The sequence below is a fragment of the Patiria miniata genome, unplaced genomic scaffold, assembly GCF_015706575.1.
Source record: "Patiria miniata isolate m_02_andy unplaced genomic scaffold, ASM1570657v1 HiC_scaffold_4, whole genome shotgun sequence".
Taxonomy (NCBI): Eukaryota; Metazoa; Echinodermata; class Asteroidea; order Valvatida; family Asterinidae; genus Patiria; species Patiria miniata.
Window position 1 is genome coordinate 9,897,347 of NW_024037071.1, and position 15,003 is coordinate 9,912,349.

At 43.4% G+C, this 15,003-nt stretch overlaps 1 protein-coding gene across 1 annotated transcript; it reads left to right on the forward strand.

Moving 5' to 3' along the window:
* The first annotated feature begins 9,626 nt into the window (after positions 1–9,626).
* Positions 9,627–14,765, forward strand: LOC119739591. Its single transcript, XM_038214575.1, has 3 exons — positions 9,627–11,064; positions 12,114–12,279; positions 12,958–14,765. Exons 1-3 carry the CDS (start codon positions 9,636–9,638, stop codon positions 13,511–13,513), a joined length of 2,151 nt encoding a protein of 716 aa, XP_038070503.1. The 5' UTR covers positions 9,627–9,635; the 3' UTR covers positions 13,514–14,765.
* Positions 14,766–15,003: the final 238 nt, after the last annotated feature.

Consider the following 15,003-nt stretch of genomic DNA (forward strand, 5'->3'; position numbering starts at 1 on the left):
TCACTCTGTTTATGAGTTACATGTTTGTCGTGGGTTTCTATTGTGGGAAGTATGGCCATTTGTATCGTTCCAATCTGTTAATGACTGGCTCCCCTAATAATGCCCCTAAACCCAACTATAGACGTATAGAGAATTCCAGCAAATAACGTCGTTTTTCATGCAGCGAAGGGATCCCAATTTTGCTTTACCCCTTGTTTTTAATACAAGCTTTCGTGTAGCATCTAACCTATAGCCGTTTTTGATGAGTCAGCCATTTTGTATCTTGTTCACGAAATGAACTTATTCAAATGTCAATGACTCTGACCTCAAGTTTCCAGACTATTTTGTGATGATCGCATTTAAAAGAAAGATGCATTAATTTGTGAAAACAAAACACGAAATGATGTTTCATTCATATTCTCAACAGTTCGCGACTGCGCAGTAATAACTACCTGAATAATGTCGTTTGCTCTACGCCTATCTTGTTCCATAAAGTAAATACAGTAAACTCCGGCTAAGACGGCACATGTATTAACAATCATATTTTGAGCAAATATGTAAACATAAGATTTATATGCATATAGTGACAATTTACTGTTCGATATCAGCAAGTCCCAAGCCATAGTTTTGGGTCGGGCGGGGGGAGGGGGGGGGGGGTATAAAAAAATTGGCCTCATTTTTTTGTGAGTACAAATTTACCGACAGACCATCCGTGCTGGTATAGAAAGGAAGGTTTTCTATCACTCGGCCGCCGCAAAAAAAATAAAAAAATTAAAAAATGGGGTTGGACACTCTCTATTGGGGGCGCTGTTCGAGACGGACCATTGTCGAAACTATCGAATACTACTATCGACTAAAGTCTAGTAGCGGCTGTAAGGTGCTGCCTCTTTGGTTTTCATTTAAAAATATAAAAAGGCAAATATTGCCCCTCCCCACCCGCTAGATATGCCACTGGCTTTAGAGTTTTATATAACATCATAATTATTGATATTATAATATCAACTTTAGCAAGATATAGTTGTGTGAACGTTCATGTTATACAGTTTAAAGATCTTTCCAATTAATATAATTTCGTGATTAACTCGGCGTTTTCTAGCCATTATTTGGGCGCATTCCCTCCACAAGTGCCCCTTTAAGTTATCTAAAAGAGTCATTGTGTTGCAAAAAGCCTCCATTTTGAATCAGTTGTGACGAATCCAGAAGACGTCGGCTGAATACAAAATATATATATGCATCCAAGGATTATAAAAGAAAAGTAATGCCGCTTTTATCCACGAAGCTCACTCCTATGTAAATCGCTCAAACAGGAGTTGAATGTTCCTGGTTTGTGTTTTGGGTCTCAATACGCCCTACAGATCCCACGTTAACCTTTGAACAGGTTTCCCAGAAGCTGATATTTCTGTTTCGAAAACTGTTTGACGCTTGCGAATATGCTAATGTTCTTTCGTTTTGAAAGAATAATAATTATGCTTTCGATGAAATTGGCATTGGTAATACATACTTCAATTATTCCAGTTTCCTTGTCAGTGCTCGGGCGCAGCTACAGGAGTGGCATACCTTTGCTTCGTGTTAGTTATTCAATTTTATACTGTTTAGGAGCCCAAAGTCTAGTTGGTCAAGCAATCTTTATTCCATCATCATGGCGATGTCAGTTCTGCTGCTGGTGGTGGCAATGTCGATGAGTCAACTGGACCATACCGCATCGGCAATGGAAGGTGAGAGGATTTGGGGGCAGTGGTTCGGTCCATCGCAATCAGGCCCGGATTACCCAATAGGCACAAGGGCGGATCCAGGGGGGGCCAAAGGGGGCCATGGCCCCCCCCAAAACGAAACCATTTTTTTTTGTTTTTATGTGACATCGCAATAAAGGCAGGCAATGAGTACACCACCATCTTTTCCTCAAAAAAACATTGGTTAAAATGGTCAGAAATTGCCTCAGATCGCACCACAGAGCTTCTAGAATCCAAAAAATTTTCAGGGCCCTTAAGCGGGCCCCGAACCCCACGCCGTAATTTTTTGGACCAACTTTTTGGGGGGACCAAAATTTTTTTGGGCCCCCTCCAAAATTGTGTTCTGGATCCGCCCTTGAATAGGCACAGTAGGCACTGAGCTTAGGGCCTACGAAACATTTGGGGGCCTACGACAAATTTTGGGGCCTACGAAAACTTGGGGGAGGGCCTACGAAAATACCGCAGTGTGCCATAAAACACATAGGCCTACTCACACACAACCACACGCGCAGAGAAAAGTTTTAAAAAGACTTTTAGGGTCTCTCTCAGAATTTTTGATTTCACCAACTGACACTGTACAACATGTATGCATAGGCCCTACGTATAAAATGCACGTGTAAAGTCTGTCGTTCTAAAGCACGGTGCCAACCATGGGCGTCGATCGGTGGGGAACGGGGGGACTGATGTCGTTCCCCAACGATTTTCGTCCCTGAATAAAATACGTAGCCTACATTTGATTCTATAGCTCAGAACAGCTGATTTAATGACTCCAAACTCGAAAAAGATGTTTAAATTAAATGATGATCTTGTGCTAAAACTTTGGCAGTCGTCAGAAATTGCCTCAGATTGCGCCACAGGGCGCCTAGAATCCATTTTTTTCAGGGTCCCTTAAGCGGGCCCCGAACCCCGCGCCGTTTAGGCTTCGCACTCGCACAATTACAATGAAGTGATCAAGATACACATGTATGTACCACCCCCACTTTCAGAAGCAAATGACGCCCTCGAGAATTGGTGCCAACAGGCTGTTAGAGCTAGGACCTATACCAGTTTGGCCTGGCTTGATTTGTACAACCCCCCCCCCCCCCCCAACAAAAGTGTGTTCTGGATCCGTCCTTGTACCCCCACTCCAAATAGGCCTAATCTATAGCCACAGATTTTTATTATGTGTTTTTTTTGACAGGGACATTTTCGGTTCATATAACATGATTTTTCCTTGTGTATCCAACTTCAGGCGTTGATTACTCATAACATGGTTTTGGGGGACATTCCTCATTTTGCCACATTAGGTCACAAACGTGCCCCCTCAAGATGAAAATGAAACTGCCCTCAAACGCACATGAAAGCATTATGATCGCGTTTGAAAATGATTTCCTCTCTTGTAATGCAAAAGTGCCCCTCAAAAACACAAAAAAAACCTCGCGCATATTAACAAGATTGTGAACCTTCTCGAGATGGAAAACTATCCCTCGATAACACGAATGACCCCTCTCGCAATAAAAAAATGTGCCCCTCTCAAAATGGAAAACTGGGCTATAAAGAAACAATAGTGCTCCTGCCTGACGCTTTTAAAATTTAATGTAAACATTTTTAAAAGTCTATATCAATGTTGGTAGTAAATTTTGCTCTTGGTAACATAATTTCCTTGCAAAGAGAACGAAAATAGTTTCAAAATTTTCTCCTCTTTCACACCGACGGAAGGTGCCTTTTTTCTGAGCAAATGCCTTTTTTGGTGATGCCCCCAGTTTTAAAAACGTTCCGCCGCCGCCGATTGGCGTATTACATGTGCAGGTGTTAGTAAAAATTATACTCGTTTGTTAAGTACACAATACGACCCCAATTTAGATCGTTCAGTCACCAAAGGTTCATGGATTTGCTTTGTTTCATCTCAAAGGCCTTTTCATGACCGTAGACTTGAGTCAAGGCGTATGGCAACCCGTACACGAAAAGAGACCGTGCGAGTGGCAGGCTCGTTGGCTCCGTGCGCCGTCATCAGGGGCGTATAATTCCCGGGGTGGGAGTGGGGTGGGGGTATATAACCCCCACACTTTTTGACCGCGGGGATGGGCTATTGAAGCATCCCCCACTTTTTTGTGATGCGAAAAACATGAGGATTTTGAGGTATTTTCCGAACGTCCCAGCAACTAAAATGTATTCAATTGCACTGGAAAGTGGAGAAACAAAGTACAACAGCTTTTAAAATGCGCCGTGTTTTGTCGACCGTAATTTGAAAAACTGACTCTCCATGGCAAACTCTTGGTGGCGCACTGCATTGTGAATGGCCCGAATTTTATGATTTTGGTCAACCCCATTATGTTTTAAATGCAAAGAGAAAGCATCTACCGAAACAGCCTAGTTGTTAAGCTGTTTGACAGCGGACCCAGGGTAAGGGGTTCGAACCCGGTTGGTGTCATTTTTTGGTTTTCGATGCCCGCGGTTCTGTCATTTAAGAGTATTAATTTCCCGTCGTCATTTACCAACAGCAGTTAGCTCGGTCGGTCGGTAAGCTGACTCACAAGTTGGGACTGTCTGTGAAGTCCAGGTTGGCATCTGCGTATAGGTACGGGGTTATTTTGCTGACTCGGCAGCAAGGCTTAGGGTGCCACCTCGTTTCCTCCCTTTATGGTGCCTGACTTTCGAGTTACATGGATGGACAGGGAAGGAGGTGTGGTGGGCCGGGTACCGAGTCCCGGAAGAGTTCTATATTGGAAGTCGGTAAGGGGCTCATTGAGTTAGGGTCATAAGTCCGACTCCTGAAGACTTGGCCATCGCCACATAACATTTTGTTTTATTTTTCTTTCTTTTCTATATCGGAGGAGAATTGCAAGAATGATTAATTTGTTATATTGAGAGCTTGTACTGTAATCGTTCGAAATAGTTTTTTTAAATTGCTCGAAAATACAAAATTCAATCCAGCTACCATGTTTTTATTTCATTGTCGCAAAACTGCATGTACATGCTCAGTACCTTTGCGCATACCTTGTTCAGGCCTGTTCCCTGATCCCAGACTGCGGGGGGGGGGGGGGGGGGGGGGGGGATGTTCACAGCTGTATCTGTCAACCCCCGTTTATGAAGCGACCTCGCGCGGCAGCTTGTGCCGACATGACAGAATGTACAATCTTTTGACATGGGTTTCAGAACTGGACTTTAGCTTCGCGGAGATTTGAGCAGCGGTGTTTATTATTTACATTCTCTACTTTGTTCTTATTCCCTCTTCCTTTCCCCTTCCTTCTCCATTCTTCGGAACACTGGTGCCTAGGGCGAAACAATCCGGGCCTGATCGCAATTCCCATCACAATTCCATGACTTTAAGTCATTCAGACACCAGTTGTTCAAATGAACTTTGGCAGTGACTTTCTTTTGTTATTGTTCACCCCTTGTAATTGTGACTGGACTTGTGACTTGATTTGTAATGTAAACTTGAGATGGACTCTACAACAACACTAGCGGTATGGGGAATTTTTTTTCAAAACATTCATCCATGTTTTTGTCTTTGTGTTCTATAAATTATAGGTTATAAGCTTCGGTCCAAAATTTGGGCCACCGGTACCGAATGATCGAAAAGAGCAACGCTCATAGCAATTTTTGGCAAGGTATACACATCTAGAGTTGGAAAATGTGTGATAGCTTTGCAGTGTGAGCGGTGGCAGGTTTTTTTTTTTGTGTTATCAATTTTATCTTCTTTTTTTTTCAAAATGGCCGCCAATGATGCTTGTTACCGGATTAATGATATGTGGTAACAAACATGTACTGGCCGCCATTTTTATAAAAAGGTGATAGTACCCCCAATAAAACACCGCTGCAATGCTATTTTCCAACTACAGGGGTGCATACCTTGCCAAAAACTCAATGAGGATTATTTCCCTTATTTGATACCGACCAAACCCCCATGCTGATGGCCTAACACTAACGTCTGCAACGTTTTGCTTTGAAAGCAGTGGCGTAAATCTGTGCCGGGGACTGGGGGGGGGGGCTTGCTGGTCTCCACAAGACACTTGGTGGCACAGGCTGTTCACAGATGTGCATGTTATGTATAGTTACGCCCCTTAACCTTACATCAAACGGCATTTTGGTTGTTGGCAAGTTCGAAAAATACCTCAAAACCCGCCTTTTTTGTTTCTCACCACGAAAACAGGGGGAGGGGGGGGGGGGTTGATCCAATTACCCATCCCCTCTGTAAAAAGTGTGGGGGATATATACCCCCATTTCCCCCCCCCCCGGATTTACGCCCCTGTGTTCGAAATTTGGTTTTTTTGTTGCGCAGACAGAAGTTACCCCGCATGTGCCGAATCACAGGTGGTAATTTTAGAGTTACAAATCAGTTCGCAAAGCTACGTGTTTTATCACCATTCTAGCGAAGTAAAAAAAACCTGTTTATAATTTATCAGTCCTGTAGAGCACAGAATCATGTGTGTATGCACACAGAAATAGGTCACCGTTCTGTACAGGGTGAGTCAAAAATAACGAAACCCAAAATCTAGGATATGAAAGCCCAATTCATAAGCTTTCTTTTAGTACAAGAATAATTCAAATCACTTATTTACTTTTCAAGTTACGGAATTTTAAACACAACCAGCGTTTTACAGTTTTGTCCACGGATCACAAGAAGGTATAAGTGTTCTTTCAGCAATTGTTTTCGTTTTGCTGAAAGAAGGTATTGTGACATGATCCGTGGACGGAACTTTAAAGCGATGTTTGTGTTTAAATTCCGTAACTTGAAAAGTACATGTCAGTGATTTGAATGATTCTTGTACTAAAAGAAAGCTTATGAATTGGGCTTTTATATGCAAGATTTTGAAAGTGCTACATGCAGAACTTCACTAAAACAATGGTCCCGACAATTGGGTTTCGCTTTTTTTGACTGACCCTGTATACAAGCCCGTGAAATACCCTCGTAACGTATTCTGCTAGACAGGACGAGTCCAAAAGTAAGCGACCGAGTTAGAAAACAATATTTAAGAAATCATGGATAGCTCCATTTAATAATTATAACATAGGAACAAAGTACATGTTATTGAATAGTAACTGTGAAAAGTTTACGTAATTTGCATATTCTAATCACAAGTTATCTCTATTTTAATAGAAATACTTAAAGATTCAGCAGTCCACCACTGATAACCGATACACATTGATGAATACTCTTTAAATACAATGAACCAGGGTTTTTCCTACCTCCATGAATGAACAAAAACTTGCAAAGTAAAAATGACACTGATGTCACTATCTGGATTTTTTGGTGGCCTTGGATTGATAAAAAGCTTATTTTAGGTTGCAACAATCCCGGAAAAAAACCTGCAGTATAAACAGCACAATATAAAAGCAGAAACAAATTTGGTATATTCCCGTTTATCTACATTTCGATTTGTGGCGTGATGTTGACAGAGTGTGCCGATGATTAATTTCTTTTCGCTTCCGTTGTTTCTATAACACATGTTTACATATTGCACAAAACCATGCAGGATGTTAAAGGCCCATGCGATATATTTTTTTATGCGATCCTTGCAAATGCATCTTTGTGTCTCATTTAATCATATTTTCAATTTTCGGTGTGCCATTTTCAAGGGTATTTTGGTGCCTTTTTGGTTTTATATGCTAATGCAAATTTCCGTATTCACGAGCAAAAGTGTGATGTGGTGTAATCATTTCAGCCGGAAACCATAATGTTACAGCTTTTTCAGCACCGAAAGTTGCCAAAATTTTGGATATAACTGTCGTGAATTTTTTTTCCTGTGGTGATTCGTTGTTGTGTCAGTACACGGTTAGTGAGCCACTGAGCAAACCTGACTCCCATATGTTTTCAGCAAGCAAATGTTTGGGTTCACAAGTTGAGCAGAAAACTCATAAACTGAACAATGTCTTCCTGCAATGACATCACAACAACAGCGCCCTCAGTTGTCCGGGAAAGCACGGATAATTATTTTAAATGTTTAAAGAAGTGCCTTTTCAAAAACTAACCAAAAACGGATGTCAAATACTTTTCATACATTAACAGAAGTACGTAGAAAGTTGTACGAAATATGTTCCTAAGAAAAATTCATCTCATGCATGTAACCTTTAACGAGTCAATCGGCCTCATGAGGGCGCTATAACTATGCCATTTCTTTGCTCGTAACCCCCCCCCCCCCCCCCCGCAAACGGGACGCTTGGATACGCTGATGAATTCACGCTATGATTGGATAGATTTTGCGTGACCTGTGACCTGTAAGTCATCACGGCCACGACTCTGCGATGAGATTTTAACGGCCGTTAAGATGGACTAAGTAATCACTCTTTTGTTCCCAATCATAAATGTATTTTTTTCGTAGAAAAGCGTAATAATGTATGAAAATCTGTAAAACTGTCGGTTTTGTAAATTTTCGATTCTCGTCACTTGCTCAGGCTCCTTTTCGAATTCACGAAGGATATATGCGACACTCAAAATTTGTCCACATGATCCGTAATGAAAAAGAAATCACATCCGGTATGGAATGTATGCTTTTTTATGAGAAAGTTTTCGGATAGCATTTGCGCGCATTGCCTATAACTGCGGTATTGAACAGCTGCAGCCAGATGCTTTATACATAGGTCATGAAATACCCAGAATGCCACCCCACTTCCTTCACAAGATTCTGTGAAGCTCATCAGCGTACCCCAGCGCCCTGTTTGCAGGGCGGGGGTACGAGCGAATGCCATTTACTGGGTACAAAGTACACAGTAAAATATTACGTTTAGTGAAGCAATTTAGTAATAACACTTCAATCTAAAAAATTAAAGAGGTGGACTATTTTTTTGTATTATTGCACCACGTAAACTTACGGTCACAAAAGCTAACGTTAACGGTTTTTTTCTCATTTCCCAAAATGGCGTTTTTACAGAGGCTCAATATGGCCAACTTGTATTACAATGCATACACTGATCCAAATGACAAGGTCGGATGTAATAGCAATGACCAGCGACAAGAAATGCCTGTTACAGATCATTAATTGCATTTTGCTGGAGCTCGGCGACGACTTGTGATTGACTTGTGATGACATGTGATGACTAATTGTGACATGTGATGACTTGTGGTAACGTGAACTAGCTTGTGCTAACTTGTGATTGACATTTGATTACTGTGTAATGACTAATGACGACATCTGATGACCATGGATTCTCCTTCAACCAAATGGGAACCTTCCCTGTGTAGCTTATTTCCGGATTAGTCCCATAGTTAATGATTTGTTTTCAGATGTCTTTTCCATGAACATCATCTTTTGTTTGTTTAAGGTAGTCATCGTTGTCGACACTGTATGATAATGCTTTGGGCTCCTGTTATATCGTCACCGTTTTCACGAACAGCCACATACTATATATATTATGTTGATTTTGAAGTAAAGTGTTTTCGAGATAATCACAAAAGAAGTTTCTCATATTTTAAAACTGCAAGAAATACTACTTTGCAACAACTTTGTGCAGCAAGAAAACCATCACACGATTCTACGTGAGCTGAAGTTTTACATAAACCCGGTAATAAGACTTAATAAAGCAGGTAATTAGTAGAAATTAATTAGTAAAGATATGTGGCTCTTCGTGAAAACGCAAATTCACGTTTCCGACATATTGGCCCTTTCTGTTTAACGTGTATTTCCATAGGCGCGCGTGAGTACGCGCGCGCGCCTGAAAATGTAACAAAGATATGTGGCTCTTCGTGAAAACGCAAATCTCATTTGACCTACTTTTACGTATTTCCGTGCAATGGGTTTTGTACGCGTTCAAAGGGCCAAAATATATGTGGCTCTTCGTGAAAACGCAAGATGCAGTTATCGAGATTTCTGCCCCTTGCAACATTAATGTAACTTAGAAATTAATGATGTTTTGCTTACAGAAACATGTCAAAATGGTTAAGTACATTGTTTTAATGCGAAATATTGAAAAAAATCAAAATCGAAAAAAAATTGTAATTTTGGACATATGTGGCTCTTCGTTAAAACGGTGACGATATATGCAAGTAGCCCTTTTGTGTTGTTTCTGCTGGATCACTCTCCAACCATATTGTATTCGATTCTTTCTCTCAAAGGTGTTCCGCGGTCCTTCAGTGGCCGTCACTTCATCTTTTCCTTCCCCTATCCTCCCAACGCCTCCTCCGTCAGACCATACCTGATCGCAACAGCCCAGACACCAGACGTACAAACTGAAGTCCGCTTTGAGCTTCCCGCTCTTGGATGTTCACAACTAACAATGCTCGGCTACCGCGAGGTGGCGCTGTTTAATATACCCCTGGAGAAAACCCGCAGACCCCCTGATGAATTAGGGTCCCGATCTGGATTACGTGTAGAGCGTCCCAACGATACTGTGATTGTTCAAGCAAACCATTCCATCACCCTGCAATGCGGGACTGCTAACCACGCAGACCGCTTTCTGGTTTTTCCAAGCGATGCCTTGGGCGTGGAGTATCTCGTAGCCTCCTCTCCGGTTTCAAGATCGCATCAGTTCACCGTTTCGACTACGCGGGACGACACAAAAGTCAACATCACCACAAGAGTTCCTGTGTTTGTCAACGGAGCTGACATTAAAGAAGGGCACATCGAACTGGAACTGGACATACACGGTTCTATCCACGTTTCCAGCTTGACAGATTTGACTGGGGTGCGCGTGACATCCAACTATCCCTTATCGGTCGTGTCTGGCAGCCAACTCGACGAGAGCGTACTGGCTCAGCAGTTACCTCCGGTAAAGCAGTGGGGACGAAAATTCATCCTGGCACGGTCGGGTTACCTGGCGTCATCTGTGCTGATCTACAGGATCGTCGTGCCGCAGCCAAACACAACTCTCTCGATATCGTCGAGCAGTGTCGCGATCGACGTACGGACTGGCGATACTGGGGCGACTTGGTACGATCACAGCGTGCAGACTGAGGGTGGGCTCGACACGCTTTCCTCTGATAAAGCAGTGATGGTCGTGAGATACACCTTGGCGACGGCCCTTCTGATCACACCAGTTGAGCTGTACACCAACGATGATTCGTTTGAACTAATGACTAGCAAGCTGCCGGAGCCGGTATCAATCGTGTTGAATGTTGCCTATCTGTGCGGGCAAGAGCACAACCTAAGCATCAGGAACGACGGTGACCTGCGTCCCTTTCGTAACATGAGTTTGAGCAGTCTCAACGAAGCCTTGTGCATCAAAGCTCTTGCGTTCAGGCACAATTCTGGGGATGGTAACCAGACTATGCACATCAGGGGACAGTTGTCCACCGCCACATTCGTCTGGGTGGACACGGGCGATGCCGAGATAGCGGGGTCCTACCGTGTAGCGGCCACGATGCAGTTCAATCAACCAGCGAATCAACCTATTGATTCCTGCCCTGTTATCGTCAGCTCGGAGGTGCCTTCTATTACCGGTAGGTCGGGACATTCACCATTTCCACCAATCAAACTATCCACTTTAACCAGGCGATAAGCTGGCTAATGACACTTGTTTGAGAAGTTAGGAGTGTGTATAATTGATGTCTACTTTGTACAGTCGTTAAACAAGGAACTGTGTTCATTTCTTTTTGGGGGTGATGCCGCGAGTTAATACGACTGTCTATATAAAGGGTCGATATATACTTGCTATCTTGCCATGACAGTTACCGCCAACATTGTCCTTAAACGCAACACTGGGGGTTGAGGCCTAAATTCACCCCATAGAAAGTTCGTAACGTCGGAATGGGCTATTGGGCTGGGTTACGTCTCGATAGTCCGAAGTCCCATTGGTCCGGAGTCCCATTGGTCCGCTTCGGACTATAGAGACGTCCCCATTGGGCTGCCAGTGATGTACTCCCTAATTTCAAGCGAGTGTATGACCGGCAGTAGCCTTTGAACTAACCACCCTGCTTTGCTGGTAATGGCATATGCTTGGCCATGTTAGTTTGCGAGTGTCAACACGTAAAGAAGACTTTTGTTGACCGGAGTTGTAGTCGAGTCCATCACCAGTCCATCATGAGTGTGGTCTCAAGTAAATCACAAGTCCTTTCACTCCAGTCACATGCAATTCGTGAACAATATAAACAAGGGACCCTTTTGTCAAAGATCATTTGAATAGCTTAAGACGACCTTAAACTGAAGTACTTGTGGTGGACTTTCATCATTAGGCTTCCGGTTACCCTACCTACCATATTTTGACAGCCTCTACCCTATTTTTTTTTGGAGGGGGGGAATGAGGGAAAAAACGAAAACCATCAATCACTACCTTTTACCCTTGACTACACGCAGACACCTCCGTGATCGTACAAAAAGAAAACAAAATGTCCCTACCTACTATACCTACCCTATTTTTTCAAATACCTTGTAATGGGAAGCAGAGCTATTTTTTTTTTGGGGGGGGGGCTTATCATCTTCATTTCACCTTCCCCCACCTTTTCCAATGTCCCCATCCTTCTCAAAACTTGATACCTGGATATTTCCCAAGGCATGACCACACCTTCTCCGGGAGAAGTATACACCAGCAAACAGCCCACCAGGACTCTGCGGCCCAACAGGTCTGACGATGCCGCGGTCATTGTCCCCCTCTGTGTGTCGGTAGCCGTCGTCCTAGCGATCATCGCCGGCCTCTGCTACTTCATGAAAAAGAACAAGTAAGTCGGTATTCGGAGGAAAAACAGACTTTAAACAGATAACTAACTTATTGTGGCTCGGAGAGTGAAGCCACTGGAAGAGAGTCAAACGTAGATAGGGGAAGGGTAGAGAGTCATTCTGATTTGGTCGGCTGGAAGCTTCGTCAGTGGTTCTGGTTTTTGTTTGAAATTTTGAAATGAAAATCATAAGTATTCTTCAGTAGAATCCCTTACTTTACCTTTTATCTAGAATTGAAATGATGTCGATCACTAGATAGCTAAACGCTCATAAAAAAAACCGAGGAAAATCAGGTAACGAATGGGTGGGGATGAACAACAACCTGTGCCACAGTTAATTTAGTAGATACCTTGTCAATTGACTCCAGGGCCGTTGTATTTCTGACTGTATTCCTGATGTGATAACAGTGGATAAATAACAATAGGCCTGAGACCTAACGGTCCATACTTCGTCTGGCGTCCCGACTTCGCTCCGATAGGAAAGCGCATATGTAAACAAAGCCATCAAGTCATTAGGTCTCAGGTCTTTTAGATACACGCGGTGATAAATCGCGGACACCGGGAGGGAGCCGAGGTTTATACAAGACCTGGTTCCTACTTTTGACATTAATTTGACTGCTGATTGACTGTTGCTGACTTGAGATAATTTCATTACGATTCTGCTTTTTCCTGCTCCCAAAGGATGTTCCCGGTTTGCCAGTGTAAGACACGGCGCGCCTACGACGTCTCAAATGCCGGCCCCGCAGACCAGACGACCAGACGCAAGGCAGCACCCTCTCCCGAAGTAATCCCGCTGCAAAACCGGTACTCGGTGTCCCTGCCTGATTTGCGTCCGATGATAGCGAGCAGGGAACATTACCCCAGCGGCCAGCATGCCCGGTTCCTCCACATGCGGCTGGCTCCGATCGCCGAGAACGAAGTCAACTTGAACACTGGCGCGCCGGCCAACTGCGACGCCCGCATGGTTCGGCACAACACCTTCCAACAACCGGTGGGGCATACCTACTTCAGCTTCAACCAACAACCGGGGGTAGACCATCGGCCTCCCCCAGACCCTACCAACCAGGTCCGCCAGCCGCCTAACCACGGGATACCGGAGATCTACACCGATAACATGCAGGCCACCGACAGGTCAGCCACGGGCCAGTTTGCCTCAATCGGGAGGCGTCGACCTTCGTCGGCCAAACCTATCCCCGTCCAACTTGTCTTCAACAAGCCGGAAATCGAAAGCCAATAAATGGAAAAATTCATAATGGTGTAGAATTGCAAGCTCATATTAATAGATATAGCATTGTTTTATTTACCCATCATCGCTGCTATATCAGATTTAACATGGCCCTAATAGCAGACAGGCAACTCCGAGAAGTAACGTTGCCAACACCTGCCCAGTCGCCGCAGAATCGACGGAAAGAGGGAAGGGGGAGGATTATTAATAGGTGGCGCTGTGCAATGCGGGTGGTGACTGTTTCCCGGCCCCCTTAATGGGAACCGGTAGCTAGCCATTGATTAGATCACCTCTGCGTGCGCATCATCATGCTTTATTTTCAAATCGCTGTTTAGCTCTGTGCATGGACGGTGATTCAACCACGATATTAAAAAAAACTCACCCCTGTCTTACTACAAAATGTGCGCAAAATCATAAGTGTCTCCATGAAGAAAACTTTCAAGCATTTCAACTGCATATGTTTTATATACTGAACAGTAATTTCTTGAAATATTTGCCAGAGACACTTTCGAATTCAGCAAAAATCGAAGCTCATCACTTCCGAAATTCGTGGCGCGGCTATTGTCATTTTTTGCGATAGGCTGGTTCGGGCAAACGTTACCTTTGTGATTTTCAATTCAGGAGGCGGGATTCAGACCTATACACGTAATGCATATCATTTACATACATCAGGAGGGATGCCTCCTGATGTATGCAAGATTCACCGCTAGCTACCTGTCCCGTTATTTGAAGCCCTAAGAACAATGGCGACAGGGAACCAGACTATGCGGGTGGTATACTGGACACCATCTAGCACTAGATGGCGCTATTTGTAACGACTCATTACCGACACTTTTAGACATGATTTTGCCAAAAAGGTGGTGTCAAACCCAAAACCCCTCCTTCCTCCCCTAGCGTCTCCCGTGAGTTCCTCGTGAGTACGTATGTCCGTAATTAATTATTTTTTTTCGGAAGCTTGAGGCCTGCGCTGAATGATGCAGTGCCGAACAATGAAATAATGTCAGTGAAGGACAAAACGACAAGTTTTAAAGCAACATTCACATCTTTCCTCCTCAAATAATAATCAAAAGTCAAACATGTTGAGGTTACAATGATGATTTATACACGGTAAAATAGTATTCTATTTTGCACTCTTGTATACGTGTATTTATTTATTCATTGTAAGTAATGTATTGACATAGTAACAGTAAAGGTATTATGTATCGCATTTTGCATGTAGCTCTTATTGTACCTGGAGAATGTCTTAAAGAAATTGTGTACCGTTCACTTGGTGTCGTTGTCGAGTCGGTTGAGGGCGGTCTTTAAGTCAAGGACAGTGGCGAGCTGGGGGGTGCAGAGTGGCAGATTGTAAGGGGATGGAGATTTTAAAAGCAAAATTTGGAAGTTGAATGAAGCAAACTCTGAACGGTGAAAGTGGGTAAACCGGACAAAAATGTTACAACGGGCAAACAAAACCATGGCTAAGCATGCAGCTGGTCAAGGAATCATTCGAATCGGATTAT